At 54.1% G+C, this 22,401-nt stretch overlaps 10 protein-coding genes across 10 annotated transcripts; 6 read left to right on the forward strand and 4 right to left on the reverse strand.

The window, feature by feature from the left end:
* Positions 1 to 46: 46 nt before the first annotated feature.
* Positions 47 to 346, forward strand: BKA78DRAFT_349835 (uncharacterized protein; the record flags this gene model as incomplete). The annotated part of the gene is made up of 1 exon (XM_066890871.1): positions 47 to 346. The coding sequence occupies one exon, from the start codon at positions 47 to 49 to the stop codon at positions 344 to 346; it is 300 nt and encodes a 99-aa protein (XP_066747728.1).
* A 771-nt stretch (positions 347 to 1,117) lies between these two features.
* Positions 1,118 to 2,431, forward strand: BKA78DRAFT_245965 (concanavalin A-like lectin/glucanase domain-containing protein; the record flags this gene model as incomplete). The annotated part of the gene is made up of 3 exons (XM_066884168.1): positions 1,118 to 1,258; positions 1,320 to 1,608; positions 1,659 to 2,431. 3 exons carry the CDS (start codon positions 1,118 to 1,120, stop codon positions 2,429 to 2,431), a joined length of 1,203 nt encoding a protein of 400 aa, XP_066747729.1.
* Positions 2,432 to 2,615: 184 nt separating this feature from the next.
* BKA78DRAFT_305706 (uncharacterized protein) lies at positions 2,616 to 4,921 on the forward strand. Its single transcript, XM_066887720.1, has one exon. The coding sequence runs from the start codon at positions 2,756 to 2,758 to the stop codon at positions 4,526 to 4,528; it is 1,773 nt and encodes a 590-aa protein (XP_066747730.1). The 5' UTR covers positions 2,616 to 2,755; the 3' UTR covers positions 4,529 to 4,921.
* Positions 4,922 to 6,621, reverse strand: BKA78DRAFT_305707 (DHHC palmitoyltransferase-domain-containing protein). Its single transcript, XM_066887721.1, has 2 exons — positions 6,112 to 6,621; positions 4,922 to 6,045 (listed from the first exon to the last, which is right to left on the reverse strand). The coding sequence occupies exons 1-2, from the start codon at positions 6,459 to 6,461 to the stop codon at positions 5,019 to 5,021; spliced, it is 1,377 nt and encodes a 458-aa protein (XP_066747731.1). The 5' UTR covers positions 6,462 to 6,621; the 3' UTR covers positions 4,922 to 5,018.
* A 98-nt stretch (positions 6,622 to 6,719) lies between these two features.
* On the forward strand, positions 6,720 to 8,788 carry BKA78DRAFT_305711 (Alg9-like mannosyltransferase family-domain-containing protein). Its single transcript, XM_066887722.1, has 3 exons — positions 6,720 to 6,793; positions 6,846 to 7,298; positions 7,349 to 8,788. Exons 1-3 carry the CDS (start codon positions 6,778 to 6,780, stop codon positions 8,755 to 8,757), a joined length of 1,878 nt encoding a protein of 625 aa, XP_066747732.1. The 5' UTR covers positions 6,720 to 6,777; the 3' UTR covers positions 8,758 to 8,788.
* A 608-nt stretch (positions 8,789 to 9,396) lies between these two features.
* Positions 9,397 to 12,229, forward strand: BKA78DRAFT_76367 (kinase-like domain-containing protein). Its single transcript, XM_066893716.1, has 3 exons — positions 9,397 to 9,593; positions 9,730 to 11,988; positions 12,066 to 12,229. Exons 2-3 carry the CDS (start codon positions 9,738 to 9,740, stop codon positions 12,077 to 12,079), a joined length of 2,265 nt encoding a protein of 754 aa, XP_066747733.1. The 5' UTR covers positions 9,397 to 9,593; positions 9,730 to 9,737; the 3' UTR covers positions 12,080 to 12,229.
* Positions 12,230 to 13,876: 1,647 nt separating this feature from the next.
* BKA78DRAFT_292493 (cyclophilin-type peptidyl-prolyl cis-trans isomerase) lies at positions 13,877 to 15,894 on the reverse strand (the record flags this gene model as incomplete). Its single annotated transcript, XM_066886063.1, has 3 exons — positions 13,877 to 14,435; positions 14,500 to 15,757; positions 15,807 to 15,894. 3 exons carry the CDS (start codon positions 15,892 to 15,894, stop codon positions 13,877 to 13,879), a joined length of 1,905 nt encoding a protein of 634 aa, XP_066747734.1.
* A 2,897-nt stretch (positions 15,895 to 18,791) lies between these two features.
* Positions 18,792 to 19,370, reverse strand: BKA78DRAFT_292494 (uncharacterized protein; the record flags this gene model as incomplete). Its single annotated transcript, XM_066886064.1, has 1 exon — positions 18,792 to 19,370. One exon carries the CDS (start codon positions 19,368 to 19,370, stop codon positions 18,792 to 18,794), a length of 579 nt encoding a protein of 192 aa, XP_066747735.1.
* Positions 19,371 to 19,679: 309 nt separating this feature from the next.
* On the reverse strand, positions 19,680 to 20,615 carry BKA78DRAFT_305715 (uncharacterized protein). Its single transcript, XM_066887723.1, has one exon. It carries the CDS (start codon positions 20,358 to 20,360, stop codon positions 19,911 to 19,913), a length of 450 nt encoding a protein of 149 aa, XP_066747736.1. The 5' UTR covers positions 20,361 to 20,615; the 3' UTR covers positions 19,680 to 19,910.
* Positions 20,602 to 21,956, forward strand: BKA78DRAFT_305716 (uncharacterized protein; the record flags this gene model as incomplete). The annotated part of the gene is made up of 1 exon (XM_066887724.1): positions 20,602 to 21,956. A coding segment is annotated over exon 1 (509 nt), but the record flags the coding sequence as incomplete, so codon positions are not given.
* Positions 21,957 to 22,401: the final 445 nt, after the last annotated feature.

Below are 22,401 nucleotides of genomic sequence, written 5' to 3' on the forward strand. Positions count from 1 at the left end.
ATAAAACAAAGGAACTACCACGACGACTGTCACTCAATCATCCAGCATGCTCCGCCGACCTCCCACCGTAATCTCATTGACGGCGAAAGATATCGAGGAATACGAACAGAACAAGCAGAATCGTCAATGGAAGCAGCAACAACAGCGCCAGCAGCAGCTCACTGAAAACCGCCACGACCCCAACGATTCCTACATGACCGATCCCATCCTGTCTCAGTCGCAATCACAATCGCAGTCACAGCTGGGTGGTCCGAGTCAGCAGGACCAGAAGGAGGAGGCAGTGGCAAGAGCACAGCGACAGAGGACTCGAGATGAGAGGATCATGGGCACATCAGGCCGGACATGAGCGATCGAGGGATGGCTGGTTTTGGTTGAGAAGACGCAAGCCCCGGATTGCAAAATGCTTTCCAATGGCTGCGTTCTATTACGTTTGGAAAGAGCCGGCCCACTGGCGTAAGTTCTCAAACAGCTGGTCTGCTGAATGTCATGTAGCTGTAGCCTTGACTTACAAATTGAGTAGTTCATGTTGACTCTGAGGTTGTACCAATGACGACCATGTCCGAGGGCGCAGCCAAGTTGGTTTGATCATGGGAAGACCAGCCTCATTTTCCGGGGATCAAAGGATTCCCCATGTCTCAAGGGGTGTTGTTGACAGGAGGCTGCCACATTCCTTGCTTCGCGGAGCAACCCCTCGTTCGTTGACAGAAGAGACACCACGTGGAGCAATGCTGTTTCTGCGAAGCAGTCTGCAGGTTATTACCTGAGGAAAAGCCTCTTCTATTGTGAACCGAGACAGCAAGTCACATCTGATCGACCCGTATGCTGCAGGTTCAGTCACGAGGTCTTCAACCAACTTTCGCATTCCATGTGCACCAATTGCTTGCTATTCCCGGACATCTTCATTTCCATTCGTTCGACTGTGCCGGAAAGCAAGGGGAATGGTGAGTTCCTCCTTACGCTTGGCCGTTGCGTGTATAATTCTTGGGTGGCTTGCGAAGAAAGCGCGAAATACATTCTTGCCTTCTCCCCAGCACGCCGTGGCTGTCTCATGTCTCTATATGCCGTCCTCTTCGCGCAGTTGATGTGGCTCGCCAATGTACTTTCTAAACCAGCAAACATGCCTCAGTATCGCTTCAGCCCGGTACGGGCAGCACCATTGATTTTACTCGCCACATTGCTAGCTCCAGCGTCCGCCGATTACGTTCTCGTTGATGATTATGAGCCTTCAAATTTCTTTGACAAGTTCGACTTTTTCACTGTATGGTCCAAAATCCCAACACCCATAGCAACAGCTGGCTAGAGGCTAACAATTTAATCAGTTGACTGATCCCACAGAAGGGTTTGTGGATTACGTGAACCAGACGTATGCACAAGAGGATGGATTGATTTCCAACACGAGCGATCGCGTCTACATTGGTGTCGACACCACGCACACATACAATGTTTACTCGGATCGAGGAAGGCCTAGCGTTCGCCTGCAAAGCTCGCAAAGCTATACTCATGGTCTTTTTATCCTCGACCTAAACCACATGCCCTATGGCTGTGGGACATGGCCGGCTTGGTGGACGGTCGGAGACATCAACACATGGCCATCGGATGGAGAAATCGGTATGCCATTGAGTTCTCAAACTTGTGTTGGCGAGCTAACAATGCCCGAGACATCATCGAGGGCGTCAACGTCAACCAAAATAATACCAACAAAATCTACACCTCAAACCACGGGTGCACAATCACAGGCAAAGGCCAAACAGCGATTGCAGACGCATTCGACTGCACAGATGGTTGTGGTTCGGTATCTACGAACCCCTTCAGCTATGGCGCAGGCTTTAGCATGGTATCAGGCGGAGTTTACGCCATGGAGTGGACTTCCGACTACATTCGCGTGTGGTTCTTTGATCGGGCAAACATTCCACGCAGCATCGCGACGGGCCAGCCAGACTCGAGCGAATTCGGCATGCCCATGTCTAACTTCCAAGGCGGGTGCGATATTGACCGGTATTTCAGAAACCACAAAATCGTCTTCGACATTACTTTCTGCGGACAATGGGCGGGCCCAGCGTTCAATGCGTCGTCGTCCTGCCCACAGACCCCTGGATACGATGCTTGGGACAGCTGCAAGTTTTATGTCGCCGGCAACCCTTCGGCTTTTAACAATGCGTACTGGGACATCAACTCGATGAAGGTTTACCAAGATGACGGAGGATCGTCGTCTGTTGCCCCATCATCGTCCGCATTCCCCTCGACCCCAGTGTCTGCGGCCGGGTCCTCCTTTGGGGGCTCATCCAGTGGCTATCTTGGTCTTGGTCAATCCAGTCCAACGAGCAGCGCAATCATGCTCCCAAGTAGTCTCATGGCTACACCTTCTGGGTTCTCCGTCGTGCAAACATCAGGTAGGTTTGGGACCTCAACGCAGATGTCACCCGTAAACTGACATTTCGTAGCGGCATTGAGCCTGCCTCTGACTCCAACATCGGCGGCGGCTGGGTCTTCGCCCTCTTCCCAATTCCAAGTTGCATCGATCCAACCATGCTCTCCAATGTCTGCTTACCTCGGTCCAAACCATGGCTTCCGCACCGGCATTGGCGATATCTCTGGTGGACTCACCATGTGCGAGACTACCTGCGCACGGAAAGGCAACTGCACCGATGTCTTGTACGTCCACTACGAAGCGGATTTCAGCAGTCCCTTGGGCTACTGGGACTGCTGGTACGGCCCCATTCAAGTCGGCAGTGTGGTGTGTGCTCAGCCCACATCAATGAAGAATAAGAGAGGAATGGAACTACTTGAAAAGGAAGTGCAACCAGGGTCACAGAAACTCGAGAAGGCGCTGGCTCTCGGGAACTCCAGGATCCTGCGGAGACAGTATGGAAGACTCGACAGTCCCAACCTGGGATACCGAACAGAGGATTACCAGGTCTATGTCCAGTCATCCGGTCGCAACATGACTTCCAGCTTGACCTTCCCAACCCCATTCGCCTCGAACTCTTCAGTGCTCTCGACCGCGTACTCAACCCCTGCGTCGGAATTTTCGAGTCTCTTGTCTTTCTCGTCCATTTCCTCGACAACCGACCAAATGTTTTCCATCCTCCCGATCTCGGTCACTTCCGAAGACTCATTCCCAGCTTCAACTCCTCTTGCATCGGATATCGCGCCAAATCAGACATCTGAGCAAAATTTCTCCATCCTGCCGATTTCAGTCACGTCGACGGACTCCTTCCCTACTTCGGAGGGATCGAGTGCTGCGTCGACTGAGACTTCCGACCAGATATTTTCCATCCTGCCATTCTCATTCCCGACTTCATCGCCAGCCGCATCAGGGTCGGGCATATCCAATGCCATTATCCCGGCCACTTATACTCCATTCCCGTCGGTCCAGTCTTCGCTGCCCTCAAGTGAATCAAGCCCAACCTCGCAATCAAGCGGACCGTCGATTGCCCCTTCAGTTGCCACTCCTTCCAGCGATGTCATATATACTTACCCACTCCTGACCCCTGTGCCTCTCTCTGAAGAGACCACAAGCATATCCACTGCAGCTAGTCTCAGTTCTTCTCAACTGGACATCTTGTCAACACCAGCCTACAACTATCCCGGGGGAAGTTCTGTCGCCACTGTCTCCTCATCGGTCGTTGTGACGTACCTGGAGCCTCCAGCGGCTTCCCGTCTTTTCAGACCACTGATCTTAGGAACTCCTATCGTCGACACTCCATCGTCGCTTGTCGCCCCTTCATCATCTTCAATGAACGCTACGACCGCTCTTCCGCTTCTCTCCTCTGGAGGCCATCCATTTGGCATTCTGCCGCCCATCTCCGAGGCCTCCGCCATCCTCGCCTCGCGCGCCTCGGAATCCGCAGCATCAGCAGCGCTGGCAACGCCTCCGTCTTCTGACACCAACGCCATTCAGGCAACTTATGAGCCTCCCTACGTAGCCTCTCCCTCCTCAAACGGCATTCAAGCCACGTATGAGCCTCCCTACGTAGCCTCTCCCTCCTCGAATGCCGTTCAAGCAACTTACGAGCCTCCCTACGTGGCTTCTACCTCCTCAAACGCCATCCAAGCCACCTACGAGCCTCCCTACGTGGCTTCCCCCTCATCGGCCGCCATCCAAGCAACTTACGAACCTCCCCACGTGGCTTCCTCCTCATCGGCCGCCATCCAAGCCACCTACGAGCCTCCCTACGTGGCTTCCCCCTCATCGGCCGCCATCCAAGCAACCTACGAGCCTCCTTACATGACGGCCTCGCCGCCTTCCTCCACGACGCCGGGCAGCATCATCATCGGCCCCAACACACCCGTCGCACCGCCCTCAACGCAACTCTCCTCGCTCATCGCCTCCATCAGCGCGTCGCTCAGCGCGCAGATCAGCTCATCCATGGCCTCCTCGGCCGCCATTGCTGCGTCCTCGACAGCAGCGGAAAGATTCGTCTCCCTGCCCTCGTCGCTGTCAGTGCCGGCTGGCTGCCCCGTACCTGATCGTGTTACCGTCACGGTGTATGGGAGCATGCCGCCGCCGTCGTCCACTTCTTTCTAGGTTTTGCGTCGATTGTTTGATTGCTGGGGCATGATGCGTTTGTTTGAGTTGGAGGGGCGAGAGCGAGAGGGGGAGAGAGGAAGGAAGAGGCAGGCACGCTACAACGCAATGACGCGACCAAGACTGAACGGTACGACTGACGACACGGCCGCACGTTCTTCACGTCACTTCTTGCATGCATGTCGTCGCAACATGATCGTTTTGAGACGAGTGGGATTTTCTTGGTTCATACATATTTTGGGGAGAAGTAGGGTTGAGTGGACTTGGGGGGGAGGAAAGACGAAAGAAACGAAACATTGCATGGTGTTTGTCTTCTGTTCTCATTTACTTGTTTCACTACACTCTCGCGAGCTAGATAGGTTTAATCGATGACTGGATCCTCAATGATCAATTTGGGGTTTACCATGAAGGCCAAGTTACTTGATCAGATGTTGTCATTACGTCTACGTGAAGTCCATACTTCTACTTTATTACGTTCAACATCAAGGGCTTACTGCGCCGCCGCTGCAGCCTTCCTCCTCCTGATCAACTCGCCCAATGGCACGTCGTCCTCGTCATAAAACTCGGCATCCTGATCGACGCCAAAGTCCTTCAAAGTCTCGCCTTCGGAGTTCCTCCATGCTTCCTCGCCATCCGCTTCAGCACGGTCATTTCCAAAGTCGACATCGCTCCCCTCTTCTTCTGAATCGTCTTCGCTTTCGACGTCTGAAGGAACGAGGGTACCGCTGCTGTCGAATCGTTCGTGGAAGGGTCGGCGCCTCTGCAGGGTGCCATCGCCAGCGCCGTTCTGGCTGCTACTCTGCCACCTCTTCAAGTCTTCCTCCTGACGTTTCCTAAACGCTTCAATGTTAATGCCATTCTTCGCAGAAAGCTCATCGCCCCGGTGTGTAAAGGCCTCCTCTGGGTTGAACGTTCGTCTGATCCTGGGCATGCGGTCCGGGTCCGGCGGGGGCCAGGCAACTGACGCGTCCTCGAAGCCATTAACCTCGAAATTCAGGCCGCGACGCGCAGGTGGCGTGGCGGCAAAAGGCCAAAACCACGCGAGCGGGTTGGCAGTACCAAAGGCCTGCACCAGGTTCGGCCACACACCGATGTCGTAGGGGAACTCGACGCGGCGGATGCGCACGCGCGCGCCGTCCGGCCCCGCCAGATACCCGCCTAGGTACTTGGCTCGGTGTACGAGGGTGTCATGTCGCTCAATCTCCCACGTCTCGATCGTGGTGACGTTTTCGAAGAGCATCTTCCCGAAGCGCAGAAACATCAGTCCTACCGTGACGAGGGTGAGCGTGTTGACCAGCGTCAGCGCGAAGAGGTGGAGGAGCTGCGGTGCAGTTGGGCCAAGGTAGCTGGGCAGCCGTCGGTTTTCCCAGAGATATTGGAGACGCAGCCAGATGTGGTATTCGTTGTACCAGAGGGCGGCTGTGCCATAGAGCAGTATGCGGTAGAAGTGCGGGTAGGTGGTATAGGAGACGCAGTTCGCAATCCACGGACAGTGATGGTCCATCTTGGGTATGCATCTGGGCAGATCATTAGCCATTGGTCCTCCAACTCCTCCTCATGATGGATGCTGAGGCCTTGCTCACCTCCCACACGTCTTGCAGTGGTGCGCACGCGGAGGCTTCGGCGCATCACATTTGCTGCACCACCGATTCCCTCCTTGTGGCACCTCCTGCTTGTCCGTCTTTGGCTTCTCGCCGTAAACGCGTACCGGCTCAGGTGTCCAGCCTGGCGGCACGCGTCCCGGGTCCGTCATCCATGCCCGGATGTGACTGATCGAAACGCCAAATATGAGCACGTTGAGCTTGATGTACTGATCGCGGGTGAAAGGTGCCGGATCGATATAAAGGAAGAGGTACTGCGAGGTCGCGAGGAAAGCTATGAGGGCGAGTACAGAGGGTGCGGCGAGGGACGCGGGGGAGAATTGGGAAACCATGGCGGAGATCTTGGATGGATCGGAAAACGTTGAGCCTAGCGAGGGTGGATGCTTTGCAGTCGCATTTTCAGCGATTGATAGAGTGGATGCCAGGGCGCGTGGGCAGCTCGAGAAGCATGGAAGAAAGGTACTGAGGCGGACGCGACGGGAGCAACCAAAGTTGTGGAGACGGGAGGATGACGCAGGGGTGCGAGGTTTCATGCGCAGGCGCGTAGGACAGATCGACGACTTGGGTGCCGAAGCTCTTTGCAGCTTCACCACCAAACCACCCGACGTGACTTCTCCTCGCCGTGGAGGAAAATGACCAGTCGGCAAGATGAATCCAATTCTTGGTTAGTTGACACACACATTTCTGATGGCGAAGCGCATCTTGACACCTCTTAGAGTCTTTCATCACGCTTATCCTTCCAACTGTCATTTTGATACACCTTTTTTGGGCTCCTTTCACCAAAGTCGAGGAATCTTTCAACATTCAAGCTATCCACGACATCTTGGCTCATGGAATCCCTCTACGAAATTCCGACGAAGAGATTGCTACAAAGTTTGATCATTTCTCCTTTCCTGGATCTGTGCCCCGAACCTTTGTTGGTGCCTTGCTGGTCTCTGGCCTATCATGGCCTTGGAGAAACTACATAAGGTCTCCTGCACAGACTCAAATGCTAGCCCGTATGGTCCTTGGACTATACAATGCATTCACGCTCCTCTCTTTGCGTTCGACCGTGTCGAAGGTTTTTGGCAAGACCGCTGGGATCTGGTTCGTCTTGTTCCATGCCACCCAGTTCCACATCATGTATTATGCCTCTCGGACTCTTCCAAACATGTACGCTTTGGGATTGAGTAAGTCTTCAGTCTATATAAATACCATTCAGAAACTAATATCAATCAAGGCAACCTGGCGCTCCGGTTCTACTTGGACTCCAGCACTACCGCAGATACGCGTGCTTCGAACCGTAATTTGCGTCTGTCATTCTACCTTTTAACTATTGCTGGCATCATTTTCCGGTCTGAGCTTGCTCTTTACTTGGCTACGCTTGCTTTGCATCAACTCCTTAAAAGGGTGCGCTCCTCGGGTCTCTCAGGTCTGGCCCCCTATCTCCGTGTGGTCATACCAGCGGGCCTCTCAGGAGCAGTGGTTGCTCTTGCCATCACCATTCCGGTGGATACTTTTTTCTGGCGCACATATCCAGCAATCCTCTGGCCCGAATGGGTTGCTTTTACCTACAACACGATTCAAGGACATGCCTCGGACTGGGGCGTATCGCCATGGCACTATTACCTGTTCAACGCGCTACCGCGTCTCCTCCTCAATCCGTTGATTCCAACCTTCCTGTTGCCCTTCTCTCTGCTCAATCCAGCAACTCGCGGTCCGTCATTCCACCTCGTCGCCCCCAGCGTCGCCTTTGTGGCTCTGTACAGCGCCCTCCCTCACAAGGAATGGCGCTTCGTCATTTACGTGGTGCCAGCCCTGACAGCTTCTGCCGCGGCTTCTGCAAGCTACCTATGGACGCGTCGCGCCAAGTCCCTACTGTACCGCGCCCTGAGTCTCGCACTCGTAGGATCGCTTGCGTTTTCTGCAGTGGCCTCGACCGCCCTGCTCGCCATTTCTTCAACAAACTATCCTGGTGGCGCAGCGCTCACTCGCCTGGGACCGCTCGCCGCCGCTTCGACGCCTGACTCGACTACACTCGGCACATCATTTGCGATAGCGGAGCCCGAAAATGGTGACAGTGGCGACCAGCCTCATGTAAAGCGCGCTGTTCAAGTTCACCTTGACAACCTCGTCTGTCAGACGGGTGCGACGCAATTCTTGTCGGACACGGCGGCGAGAATTTTGCTTCCACCATTGCCTCTCTCAGCCCCTGAGAAATGGGCAGGGAAACTGGAGATGGGGCTCGAGACGGCGATCTGGCATTTTGACAAGACAAACAACGCTACGGCTTTGCTTGACCCTGCCTTTTGGGATGCATTTGACTTTGCGCTGGTGGAGAACATTGAAACGGCCATTGGTAAGTGGGAGGTTGTTGATGTGATTGAAGCGTTTGGCGGGGTTGCGATTGTGAGGCCAAATGATGAGTTTGGTGGTGCAGATGATGCATCAGAGAAGGTCAAGCTTGATCAAGAAGGGAACGGCAAGGGTGATACGAGCCGAGTAAGAGGGTTCGGTCAAGTGCTTTTTGGAGAGGAAAGCTGGATTGGGGATATGGAGAAGCTAGTCAGGGGCAGGTTGACCAAGGGGTGGTGGATTGGTGTGAAGATGGTGCCGAAGGTGAGGATCTTGAGGAGGGTGAGAGGATAAGGGTAGATAACTACTGTATCACTCCAGACAGCGGAGAGTTTCATGATTGGGCGTGGTGGTGAGTTCCACAGGCTGTGGGGAGTCTGTGCAGTTGCAGCCAATGACTCGTTGGCGCCATGCGGGTGCCTGCCTGCCGGGCAACCGTCGCTGTCGCCGTCGCCGTCGCCGTCGCCGTCGAACTACACACTCGACAACACCACGCCGTGCCACGGCCGCTTAGTCGCCATTGGTCCTGCCTACGCCCATCGAGACCCTTCGCCTCGACCGTCTCCATTTCCATCTTTCTTCCCATCACTCCTTGCGCCCTCCGACCATCTCCATCCTCCGCCGTCCCTCTGCCTCGTCGCCATTGACACCACAGTCGTCGCGTAGCACCCACACTGCCCATTTTATATCGAACGATTCCAAGTCTTCTTGCGCCGATTCCTGCCATCGTTCAGCCTCGAAAAACGCGTCCAAACACGTAATTCTCCCGCTGCCTGTAGCGCGCCGACCGACTGCGATTTATATCTTGGCCTCGTCACCGTCGCTGGGAACAACCGGAAGGGTGCCCGGAGGCCTTTACCAAGCCGAAGTCGGGCGGCAGGAACACTCCTTGTCTGCTTCCGTCTACCTTGGGTTCTGCCTACTTGCTCGTCCTGCCTACGGTGCATGCGCTCGTTCTGCTATTTGCTGCGATAGCTCCGTACATTTCCCGTTGACACGGACGATTCTCTGCCACCATCCGTCTTTCCCGCGGATCGAATGGACAGATTTGGCCCAAAAAGTCAAGAACTGAGCTAAGCCTATCGCTGTGTCTCGGTGCTGCCTGGTACCCATCGCCATTTCCGCATCAGGTACGTGACTCCTCAATTGGTCGAGAGGAAGTCTTGGCCTCCTAGTCTTTATACCGCGAGATCACAAAATTTCCATCTCCAATTCCCCTTTGACGTTCGTTCCCTGCCATACAGCTCTGACCTTGTGACGATCCAGAAAAAAGCATGGTGTCACCCGAATGGTTACAACCGGACGCCACCGGCAGGGCGTTGCCAGACCCCGCCACTGAATTGGCTGGTGATGACCAGACACAGCCTCTAACGCAACCGCTACTTGATCCGCGCCGTCTCGGACAAGACACATTTGGACTGGACGACGACGAGGTGTCGGATGTATTCTGCATACTGACACCGGCAGCACCAGCCGCCTATTACATTGTCAAGTACAATGCTGAGCACTCTCCGCAACACATCCTTCAGACTTCAGTCGCCCGCGGGGCCATTCCAATAGAACCTAGTCAGTCTGTCGAAGAGGCTGACACCTTCGTCGTCGACTCTTCCGGCTGCGTTTGTGACCTCGCGTTGCGGTTCTCCTCTGAACTTAAACAGACGCATCAACAATTTTTGTTCGGTCGTTCCCTCGAAAAATGCGACATCGTCTTCCAGACTGGACCAGAAGTCTCGAAACGCGTCAGTAACACTCATTTCCGCATCTACATCAATGAGTGGGGTGTCCTCATGCTCGAGGATCTGTCAACCAACGGAACCATGGTTGATGACAAACTGCTCAAATGCAAGAGCAGACATCGCTCATCGCCGGTGACGACAATGCTCAATTCCGGATCCATAATCTCCATCTTGTCTCCGAAGAACGATGAGGTTATCAGATTCCATGTCAAAATTCCAGCAAAAGACGGAAATGAGGAGCGATGGCGAGATCACTTTCTAGCTTATCTCAACAAAGTCAACATCGCCAAGGAAAAGTACTTTGCACAGTTGGAGATGGACCGTAATGGTGGTGATCTGGGGCCACAAGCGGCCACTCGTGGAGGTCCAGTTGTGCCTGTCATGTCTTCTGGCCAAACCTACGGCATGCGATGGAACGGCAAACCCGATTACAACGTGGTGGATCAGCTTGGTAAAGGAGCCTTTGCGACTGTGTACAAGCTCGCTACCGTTATGAACGGAGAGCCATTTGCTGCAAAAGAGCTCGAGAAGAAGCGTTTCATCAAGAACGGCCAGATGGACAAGAAGCTCGACAACGAGATGAGAATCATGAAGGATCTGGATCATCCCAATGTTGTGCGGTTCATTGATTGCGTGGACAGGGACAAATATCTCTACATCATCATGGAGTTTGTGCCTTGCGGAAACTTGTCGGAATGGCTGAACAGGCACGAGCTGCTCCCGGAACCGGCGGCTCAAAGAGTCGCATGTCAAATCTTCAGCTCGCTGGCATATCTCCACTCCAGGAAAATAACGCATCGCGACATCAAACCCGACAACATTCTCATCGCCTCTGAAGATCCCTTCAACGTCAAGTTGTCGGACTTCGGACTGTCCAAGGTTGTGAGCGACAATCAGACGTTTCTCAAAACTTTTTGTGGCACACTTCTCTACTGCGCACCCGAGGTATTTCCACACTACGACGGCAATTCCAAGGGCCAGAAGCGCCGGAAACCTGGTGAATCGAAGAAGACTTTCCATTCGTACAGTCAATCCGTCGACATATGGTCATTTGGCGCGGTCCTCTGGTTTGCACTCTGTGGCAGTCCGCCATTCGAGGGCGTGTTGGACAACACGGGAAAGGGCATGTTCAACAAAATCATGGGCACTGCTTTGGATACGACACCTTTGCAAGAGCGCGGTGTGTCGCCAGAGGCCATCGATCTACTGACATCGATGCTCAACACTGATCCAGCGCAGAGACCAACCGACACAGAGTGCCTGCGTCATCCTTGGCTGGTCAAAGTTGCTAGAGAAATTTTCCCGGACGCCGTCGGTCCTGACTTGGAAGACATTCCAGAAGAGGACGAGGAGGACGAGGAGGCTGTATTCCAGGTCTCAGAAGACAGGTTCTCGCAACTAAGCCTCAGCGAAAGGAAGGCTGGCTACAGTGCGCCGGACTACAGTGAAGAGGAAGACGACGACGATGAAGAGGAGTCTGAGCCAGAGGAGGAGCCTTTGGAGATTCACAAGTCCAAGCGCATCAAGCATGACCAATTGCATTCACGTTTTCAGTATCGTGGCGCCTCTGAATCTGACTCTAGTCCTGAGGTCTCTTACGCATCGCGCAGGTCAGCGGCAAATGGTGGCAACTACACAGTTTCACAGCGCGCCCCTGCAGCGAGATCTCGACTTTTCGGCGAGATAGGTCAGTCGGCCCTACAAGGCTCCGTGGCCTTGGACCGACGGACCCATCAAGCTTTGTTCCCTGAGGACGAGTCGGAATTCAGCGGACAAGATGCCACAGACAGTAAGAGTCCCAGAGCAAACCAGTCCGCTAAGCGTTGTAACACGTTGTCAATGGAGAACCTGACAACCCCAATGAAGGATTCCAACAGTAACTGCCCTTCCGACAGTCTCCTTGGCACCGAGTCCATGGTTCGAGATTTGCACATGGACTCTCCGAGATCCCCAAATTCGCCTGAAGGAGACCAGAATGAGCCGACCACTCCTCGAACACCTGACATATCTCAACGGCATAGCTTGCAGGTCTCGGATACATCAACTCCACGCGTTGCGCCCGCCCAGAAAATCTCTTTTGTCAAGGATCCTTCACAGCCATCTCAAGAGTCGACTCCAAAGCAAAGGAGTGGATTCAGCCGACAGATTCAATTGCCTGTAACAGCATCATTCTTTTGGGATGCAAAAGACGAATCCACCCATAACAACGAATATTCTTCCAAAGTCAGCGGCATTGACTTTAGTCGAGGTCCCGTTTACGTCGATCGAAAAAAACTCCTCTCCATGCCTTCGACACTCGTTCCTTCTGACACAAGCGAAGACGAGACGGACAGCAGCACGAATCGGAGGGGGAGCGAAGACGTCCCAGACACCACTGCTGGCGCATTACAATCCTATTCTTCCGTTGACGGCGAATTCCGTCGCCCAAAGCCGCGCTTGGGCAATCTCACCACCACCCCTGATTCCTTCTTCCACACAGTGCTTCGTCTTGAGAACAGGGTCGAGGCATTCGGCCGCAATCCAGAATGTACACTTACTTACCCGGACATACAAGATACGCGCGTCGGCAAGAATGCTTTCACGCTATGGCATCACGCCCGCGGCATCGAAGAAGCAATCGCCTCCAACAAGGACTGGACCAAAATGGACGGCCTCAATGTCCAAATCCACACAATCTGCCGCCGTGGCGTCGAAGTCAATGGCGTCCATCTGCCTCCTCCGCCGCCAGGCGGCCGCGTTCAGTACGGCATCCTGTACACGGGCGACGTGATCACCGTCTTCAATAACTCCAAGGGCGAGGTCCTCAATTTCGTTTGCGAATTCTTCCACGGCGTGTCGGCCAATCGTAGGCCTGCTGATAAGCCTTTTAAGCCGCTGATGTCGACTTGCACCGCTACGTTTGACGCAGGGCATTCTTTGAAAAGCTAGAGTCAAGCTGGCCGTTTTCCACATTGTCGTTTCCCCCCTTTTTCCTCATCTTGCTAAGCCATGCCAAGATACCGGTTTTCTTTCTTCCCATGCAGTCTTTTCAGACACCTTTGTAAAAGCAGATTTTTTTTTTTCTTTTCTTTTGGGAACACCAAAGGTGCAAGCGGCGGTATGGGATTTCAGGGGGGACTACCGCACCTGCACGGATTGCTCGTATTGCGAGGTTGAGTTACTACTGCCAGGATAGAGATACCACACCCTCCACCGAACTTTAGCATTTGCTGCTCAATTTGCCAGGGATTGGCCCTCTCTTCTCCCCTTTTTTCTTTTTTGCTTTTGCACCTACCTACCTACCAATGGAGACAGATAGAAATCTTGATTCCAGAATTATTTACAACGGTCCATGGTACAAGTGATGAATATGTGAGCATTCATACCATGAGAGGAGTGGATGTGGATCGTTTTAAGGTCTTGTGGGTGAGGTCAGGGAGCATTCGGGTGGCGTGAACGGCCTCGGCCTGCTTGTGGGAGCACATCAGGCGGACACAGGCAGTAATCACATAGGATTCTCCTCATGTCAAATCAAGGCTTCAAAATTCCTGCTCCCCAGTCTTGCACATGGCAAAATTTATGCATTTCACTTTCCATCGTCATTCATTCCAAGCCTGCCTAATTCACCGCACCACCTGTTCGCTATCCGTTCGTCGCTTGCCAAATACCACAAAATGGACTTTTCTCCTCCTTCGTCTCTATGCCACCGAAATGCTGACAATCTTGATATCCTCCTTCGGCTTCTCCTTGTGCGTCGACGTCTTCTCAATCGCATGAATGACATCCCACCCATCAATCGCCTTGCCGAAGACCGTATGCTTGCCGTCGAGCCAGGGGGTATCGGCCGTGGTGATGAAAAACTGCGAGCCATTGGTATTCGGGCCCGCATTCGCCATGCTCAGCGAGTACTTCTTGTGCTTAGCCTCGGGGCTGATTTCGTTCTCGAAGACGCCGCCCCAGATGCTCTCGCCGCCGGTGCCGTCGCCCAGCGGGTCGCCCGTCTGGATCATGAAGCTCTTGATGACGCGGTGGAAGATGACGTTGTCGTAGTAGCCGTTGCGCGCGTGCGTGACGAAGTTTTCGACGGCTTTGGGCGCGATGGAAGGGAAGAGCCGCAGCACAATGTCGCCCAGCGTCGTGTGCAGCGTGGCGACGGCGCCGCTGCGCACCTCGTTGGCTTGGGCGGGCGCGTCGGGCCCGGATGCTCCCACGTTGCGCGCTTTCTCGTTGTGCACGTCGCGCTCGGATTTGCTGATTCTGTGTGGTAAAGGGCGTCAGCATCAAGATTTTCTACGCCGGCTCGGGAGAAGGGGGCACGTACGGTTCGTCGTTGCTGAACATGTAGAAGCGCGGCTTCGCAGAACCGGTGCTAATCAGCAACGCGTCTCTTGCCTCGGCCTCCTTCAGCAGTGGGTTGTCACTGGCGGCCATCTCGACCGTCGTCACAGCCTTTCTGTCCGGCTGGCCTTGGTATAGCGCGAGATTCAGGGGGCGGAACGGCTCCGTCTTGCCATACACCTTGACGATGCGGTTCTCAAATGTGTTGAGGACTTTGACGCCCACGATTGACCCGTACAGCACAAAGTGGCCTGTCTCGTCAAATACCACGTTCATCCGAGGACGCGTGAATTCATTGTCGAGATCGCGCTCGACGGCGAGACGGCGTCCAAACTCTAGCTCTTCGAATTTGTGGTATGCAGTCCCTGCTTGCTGCATCTCGATGGCCGTGTTGATCGACTCGTCATAGCAGCGATGCAGCTTGCCAGAAGCAAAATCGAATATGCGCACCTGCCGGTCCGGGAATGAGAATGTGGCAAACTGCTTGCCGTCTGGTGATATTGTCAAGGATGAAGGCACGCTCTTTTCCTTTTTGAACAGGTAGAGGCTGGTTTGGCTTTTGAGCTTGAAGACATTCTCAGGCAGGTTGAAGGGCTCTTGTGGCGCCCAGTATTCCAGCATGCCTCCCACATCACAGGAGATGACGCAGTCGTACTCATTGTTGAACGACATCAACGAGACTGGCTGTCTGTGCATGCGCTTCAGCGTGTGCAGCGGCTCCTTGTTCTCGCCCCGCCCGTCGTATATCCTGATGAAGCTGTCGCTCTCGAGCGCAACGGCAAGAAGCGGGAGCGGTGCGCCTCTCCTGTGGATCCAGCAGACACACTTGGGCACCGACTCAAATTCCAGCATCGTAAGTAGATCGAACGTGACCACGTCAAAGATCTTGACCGTCTTGTCTGCGCCGGCCGTCGCGAAGCTGCGCCCGTCTGCGCTGACGCTGACCGACATGATGGTCTTGCCACCATGTGCGCTGTACTCCTTGACAAACTCGATGCCTCCCTTATTCTTCTTCCAGAATTTAACCACCCCATCGATTGAAGTTGTGATGAGGAAGTCCGTCAACGGTGTAAACGTCGTGTAGCACAATTGGTCCCTGTGCATCAAAGACCGCGAATACCGCTCGGCAGCAGGCAGCGCGGCGACATAGAGATTGGCATAAGGGAGCTTTCGTTTCCGTTTCTTGGGGGCGTGCGAAGGTAGCGCTGGGCCAAAGTCGTCATCGTCGTCCGAGGATGAATCTGCGTGATGTTGTTAGCCTGGCGCGTTGGACATGATACTGGAGCTTACCGTCGCCATTGGCGGCTGCTGGAGCATCTTGCGTCTCGTCAAAAGTGCGCTTTCGCGCGCGCGACGCCTCCGACTCTTGATCACTCATGTTGTGGTGGCGCAAAAGATGGGATGCATTCTTGGTGTATGGCCTCGCGGTCGGGAGACGCGACTGCACGGGATCGGCCCGACCCCAGATATTGACCTGGCTTCCGGTCCGGGTTGCCCGTCCACCTTCGGCTTCGTCGACCTTTTGCGGTAAAATCACAACATTACGTCATGGGAATTTCGAAGAGCTATCTTTCTTTCATTCTCACACATTATCGGTGCAATCACTATGGCATATCATGCGTGGGAACTTTGAAAGGCAAGCTGGTCCAAAATCGCGGCATGACTGCTGTGTTCGAAAGGACACCTCGACCCGTCCTCATCAAGCCGCACCTGATTGGATATAACGTCTTTTACCACCGGGCATTCTCAGCCTTGGAGTTTACTAATAGGTCTAGGCTCGCTTGGTCGAAGGATGCCCATTATCTTTGGCCTGGGAACCTCGCGCGACGAAGATCGAAAGACACCCTTCTGGACGGAAGATATCCTCCCCGCCTCGACGACACCTTTGGGCTTTGCTTTGACGACTTGTTGGAAAAGAGCACCTGTAAGATGTCGGTCCAAACTAGGACCAAGCGGAAAATTCTATTGACTGAGCACGAGGAGAATCCGACCTCGCAGCGGCATGGCAGCCCGCTATCAAGATTGAAGAAGCCTGCTGATTCCTGGACACCTTCGACCGCTTACTCGATGTCCATGGGCGACAGAGCGAATTCTATTTTCTTGAGCCATGGAACTCGTTCATCTGCTCTAGCGCTGTGTCATCCCCAAGGTTGAACGCGGCTTCCAGAAACGAGATCAGAGCCACGACCCCGACCCCGAATGTGGCAGCACGTAGTCAACCTCCTCTCATCTACCCACTTAATGCACAAGTAGTTGGGTAGAATCAAGAGACGTGGACTGTCAATGCTAGCCTACTGTTGTTCAAGGGCATTCAATTACGCGCCCCTTGCGATCCTTCATGCCAAGAAGTTTAGAAGATATCGAGTTGGCCACCGTCCAATATCATCGGAATATTCCAGCGGTCTGCAGCGCAATTCGTAATCTAGAAGAAAAAATCGGGTCATTCCCACTTTGTTCCCACACCAACTCGGTACTGGGGAGGCCAACGACGACGCCTGAAGAGCCACGAGCCATCCCGGATTGCGATGACCCGTCACCGACTGCAGCACGAGTAATCAAGCCAGTCTTCCGCCAAAACAATCCCGGATAGTGGCAAAGAGGAGTTTCCCCTCATGGGAGATCATATCCTCTCACGTCCAATAGTCCGCGCAAACCTCAGGTATTTGGTAGGCTTCTTGCGTACTGGAAAACGATATCCACAGCATGAGCTTAATTCGAAAAGAGCTTGAGCGGTTTACAACGGTACCATTCGAAGAAGGGGTACTCCCAGACTACTCAGATTGGCAACCACGAGGTCATTGGACCACTTCAGAGTCCCCCGTCTCTTCAGACACGTAAAAATGGCTTGGACATCTAGACTTCGGCACAAACACCCGTCGTGTGTTCAGCACCCGAGCACGTCCCACGGGAGCCGGAGCGAGAGTTTGGATTCCTAGCATGCATTGCGATCATCCAAGGCGAGCCGAATCAAATGCCTCGTTTAGGAAAGGCTGCCGTAGGGAGACCGCTTCCCCGCAAGCCCAATCCCGCTTGTTGAGAACGACGCCCTGTTGTCTTCATCACCGCCAGACTGCGCCTTGCGATTTGCACGTACGCGAGCGCAGACGTATGTATGTGATGAGCCTGCATTAAGCGGGTTCATCTCCGCGGACGTAGGACTGGGGTTCGTGCCGTGCCGAAAGGATAGACACGCCAGGGTGGTAAGTTGTCATGAATAACCTGTCCATGCTCGCATTATGTTGGAGCTACGTACCCTCTCTGTGACAGGGCCAAAGACATTGACTGGATGTCTCGGGTTGTTGATAGACCTAGCGTTTCAGAACCCCGGCTTCGATTGTTGAGTTCACCAACTTACACAGCTTGTCGATTGAGCACATCGAGATCAGTCTCCACTCATGCGGCATTCGGAAGTGGCTCGCTTGCATCAAACAATTCGGCCAGTCAGATATGAGAATGTTCAACAGATAAGCACTGTTCTGAAAGGAGACGTGGCTTGGGAAATGGTTCTAGAGGATCAAACGACGAGAGGACATTCGCTCTCAGTTTTCCGGGTACGGACGGTAAGCCAAGGAAATCGAACATCAAGAATAAGGGACGAAGCTCGTCGAGGTCTCGAGAGGCAAAGAATCAGAAGAATTCAGCCGCCTGACTACTGCGGAGCAACCAGTCACGTTGACCGCCAAGACACCTCTTCAATGAGCCTCAAGTGGAGCATTTTCGCTTGCCTAAGGAGTCATGAGTTTGAGGTCGAATAACTTCTTACGTACAGTGAAATCACCAAGAGAGCCTCTGTAATATTGCTCGGTTCTTTGAGTCCTTCGAATTCTTTGAAGTTCGAACAACACTTTACCCCGTGACAACAACAAAAAGGCTTTGACGAGTCTCTCAGTCCTTTGCAGTTCTGCCCCATCGCAAACTTTGTTCAGTCGAGAATTCCTTCTATAATCATCCCCGACGTTGATTTTTGACCCGGAAAGGTCCCTTGCGTCAGTCATCCTGTGGCTGAGCGTCACTTTTAGTCATCGATGTTCCTCCTTGAACGCTCGAGTAAGTATAAGAGGACTTTGGAAATCAAGTTCCAAGAGACCCGAGACTTGAGAGTCATGCTACGCAAAGAGAGGAGGCATCCGCCGCAGCCCTCCAACGTGGTCACTGCCGCTGTCAGTAAATGCCCATCAGCCACCAACGGACGGGCAACACAAACACTGAGGATCGCACTTCGACATTCCATGCTGAATCATTGGTGGGTAAATCCCGTAGAACAAAGATCTCGCCTCATAACGGGACGAGCAGACTGATGTGGTAGGGTCGGAAAGTAACAGCCACTCGACATCCGTCCTCATGATCTACCCATTTCCCAAAGCTCAGAGCTTCAAGTAATCCTCGACGCCATCCGTACCCTTCTGCGCCTTGCGTCCACCGTGTGTTGATGATCGCGAACCCGAACTCGGAAAAACATGGCTTTGCTTCACCGACATCGACGGACAGCTGAGGCACTCGGGGCCACGCCGGTGAAATAGGCACACGGTCTCGTAAGTCGAGCATCAAAGAGCACAGTCGCCAGCGGAAAATCATGATCAAGGCGACAGTGAACGACTTGTGCGTCGAAAGGGGTGTTTGAAAAGACGACAGCCCCTTATCGAATGATGACCGCTCGAAGCCTTGGGACCAAAACCACCGGTCAACTGAACCACAGATCCTTGTTTGATCAAGGCTTGTATCATGAGCCATGGTTGCCGGACGAGGTGGTCTCGACTCTCTAGGGCGAAGTGCCTTGTGAGCCTGGGTCTGTGCCAGGGGGTCAAAGGGTGACAGGGGAGCAACGACCACCGCGCCCGCCAAGAACACTTTCATGTTGTCACGGAAGCTGAACGTGCCGTCGATTGAGATTTTTCGCTGTTGGGCTCCCGTTTTCGTCTGGTCAGGCGCCTGGAGTTGACCGCCCTCTGGTAGCCGGGGAGATGTCCGCCGGACAGATGGACTGGGCCGCCGCCGCTGCGGGTCAAACCTCACCACCACACGCGCCATACACGCCTTCACGACCACTGCTCGTTTAGATGCTGTCGGATACCGCACTGACAAGGTTGATGACTTGCAAAAGCGCTTAACGGAAGAGCTGTTGCTCGCAACTCAAGGCTGTACGAAATTGGTTCGTAAGTTGACGTCGGAACTAGCCTTGCGTGAGAAGCGTCGCGTCCATGAATCTGGGCACGCCTTAAAGAGTATCCAGCGCCAGAGAACAAAAGAAACACATCTCATTGGCTCAAACGAATCTCTGGCGCAAAGTAGCAACTACAATTCCTCGAGACTTCGAACTATGGCGCTTCCATCCATCAAAATAAGATGAGTAATCAACAACCATTGCGACGAGCTCACTTTAAGGGATGTTGACGGTCAAGGATAGATTGCGCCATTTCTGCAGTATACCGATGTCTGCACGCGATACAGACCCTGCTTCACTATTACCCAGCGCCTCGACCTGCCTCGTCTTGCGAGCAAGGTGAGATGCGGTCGGTAGAATCCCCGCGTCGTCGGAACTGCCTTGAATCTCGAGATGGTTGCCCGGGAATTATGAGACCACTCGCAGAATATGTTCGCAGAGCTCTCCACACTGTCTCGTAGATGTTGTTGGATCTCTTGGACCTTCCTCTCGCTGTCGGTTGCCTGCTGGATGAAACCGCTGTCATGAACAGAGTTGGAGGAGTAGGATGTGGTCCAAATGGGATTCTTCCCTTGGACAATTGCTCCACCATGCCGAGCAAAGAAAGCGGTCGAGACCTCCATCACCGAGTCTGCTTCCGACAGCCCTGTGAGCCGACCGGATCCGCCTACAGCGGGGAGCATGTCTGCCTTCCGCTTCAGGCAGCAGTAAGCCCTCAAAACCAGCGCAAGGGCAGACGGATAGAGTCAGACGGGCGGTGAGGTAGAGGAGGTCGAGGCATTTCCAGCGCAACCATGGGCAACCATGAAGATGACGTGAGGCAATAAGAGAGGAGTTATAGACACGCCCCCTTTTTGGCCCCCACGTCGCCCCCTCGTCCGACTTTCCTCCACAAGATCTCCACGTCACCTCCACACAAACGAACCGGAAGGTCGCAGGCACGTGGGATCCGCATCCGCAGCATCCACGGCTGCCACGAGGCTCCAGGATACGCAACAAGGAGCACCTTGCCTGGAAGCGGCCGAGCTCAGCCCGCTGTGCAGCACACCCGGACCAGACCGAGCGAGTGAGAGGCAGAACGACACCATGTCATCAGATTTTGGGCGAGTGTGAGCGAGGCATGCACGACAACGGCCACGCGACAAACGTCGTCGACCGCCAGAACCGCCCGTCGGCGACCAGAGGCCCGACGGCAGTCAGAGAAAGCAGCGTCAAGTCAAAAACTCTACCCTACCCCCCCTCTGCCCAAAAAGCTAAAACAGTCTCACCTGCCGTCCCACACAACAAAAAAACCCTACCGCTCCGTCCCGTCTCCCTCGCTCTCCGTCTCGAGACACCCGCTGCGTATCCAAAATAAAAAATCTCGCATGTCATGCCACGACGCATTCCACGGTCAAGGAAGAGGAAAAAGCAAAAAATCGACAGAGATGGAAAAATTCCGCCTGCGGATCCAACTGCTTGCTGTCCACTGTCGGATCCGTCATCCTATCGCCCTCCCTGTCTCAATGCCATCCACCCATCCACTGCGTCGGGACCGGGGCCCCCGCGCGCTGATGCTGTATGCCGTTGGACGACATGCATGCTGTGCAATGATGTCTGCATATTCGCATCGTGTCTCCCACGTTTGCGCGGCGTCAAAGGGGGGCAGGGGCCTGCGACTGTGCTCGGAACCCAGCCAATTGCCTGCGGCGCCGACCGACGGAATCGACACACGGCATTTTGCAAGTTGTTGGTCGTGGCACATGGCGCGGCAGATGGGAGAGACGAGCAGAGTCGATGGGCGTGGATGGAGGAGCTGCGGGCGCGGAGAAGTCCGTTCTCTGATGGGGAGCAAGCTAAGAGAGAGAAGACGTGCATCCAGCCTCCCACAAGGTGAAGAGACGAGCAAACCTGATTACCGCCTCACAGCGATTTCAGCCAGCCAGAGGACGGTTGCACAGGGGGTCGCAAAAGAAATGGCGACTTCGGGCGGGGTACTTGAATGCTCCGAGTTATCTTCTCAGATGTTGGCGTTTTGCGAGTGAAAAGTCAAGATATGTATACAGGGAGTGATCAAACACCTGGCTTCCCAAAGACTCAGACACTTGAGCTCCTTGAAGGATAGTTCCAGGGAGCATTCAAGCACTCCACGCCGCTTTGGAGTCGCTGTTTCTTTTGCGACCCACTGTGGTTGCGTGTGTCACAACCTCTGCTTCAAGCACGCTCCGCAACCATCTGCCTGCCATGCCTCCATACAGACGTTGACAGATGAGCGCTGTACGCATGATATAGCTCAACCCAGCGCTGTGGATGTAAAAAGTGGTTCCTTGTTGCTCGGCTGACTTAGTACGAGCCGATGCTCTTCTTGCTTACATACCTGGCCACGTTCCATGACGCCCGTCAAATCGCACGACATGAGCAGCAGGCAAGTAATTGCGCGCGCGAAGAAATGAGAGAACCGCCAAGCTGCAGCGCTCGACATGTCGGAAATCCCGATGGTTGTTGAGAAACAAACCACTCAATTGCCAAGCAGAGGCACTAGGAGGAAAAAAGAATTCGAACAGGAGTCTATTCCGCCTCTCCTGTGCGGACACATTCCCCCTACCCCCTATCACTCCATGCTTCTATCCGCTCCTAATTTTCCAACCCCGTCCCCCACAGCACATCCGCCCTCTCCCCGCCCGCCTTCTCCCCGGCCGGCGGCCATCGGCTTTTTCGATCCATGCGTCGCATGATTCCCATTCC

This window comes from Phyllosticta capitalensis, assembly GCF_038381095.1.
Source record: "Phyllosticta capitalensis strain CBS 128856 chromosome Unknown BKA78scaffold_2, whole genome shotgun sequence".
Taxonomy (NCBI): Eukaryota; Fungi; Ascomycota; class Dothideomycetes; order Botryosphaeriales; family Phyllostictaceae; genus Phyllosticta; species Phyllosticta capitalensis.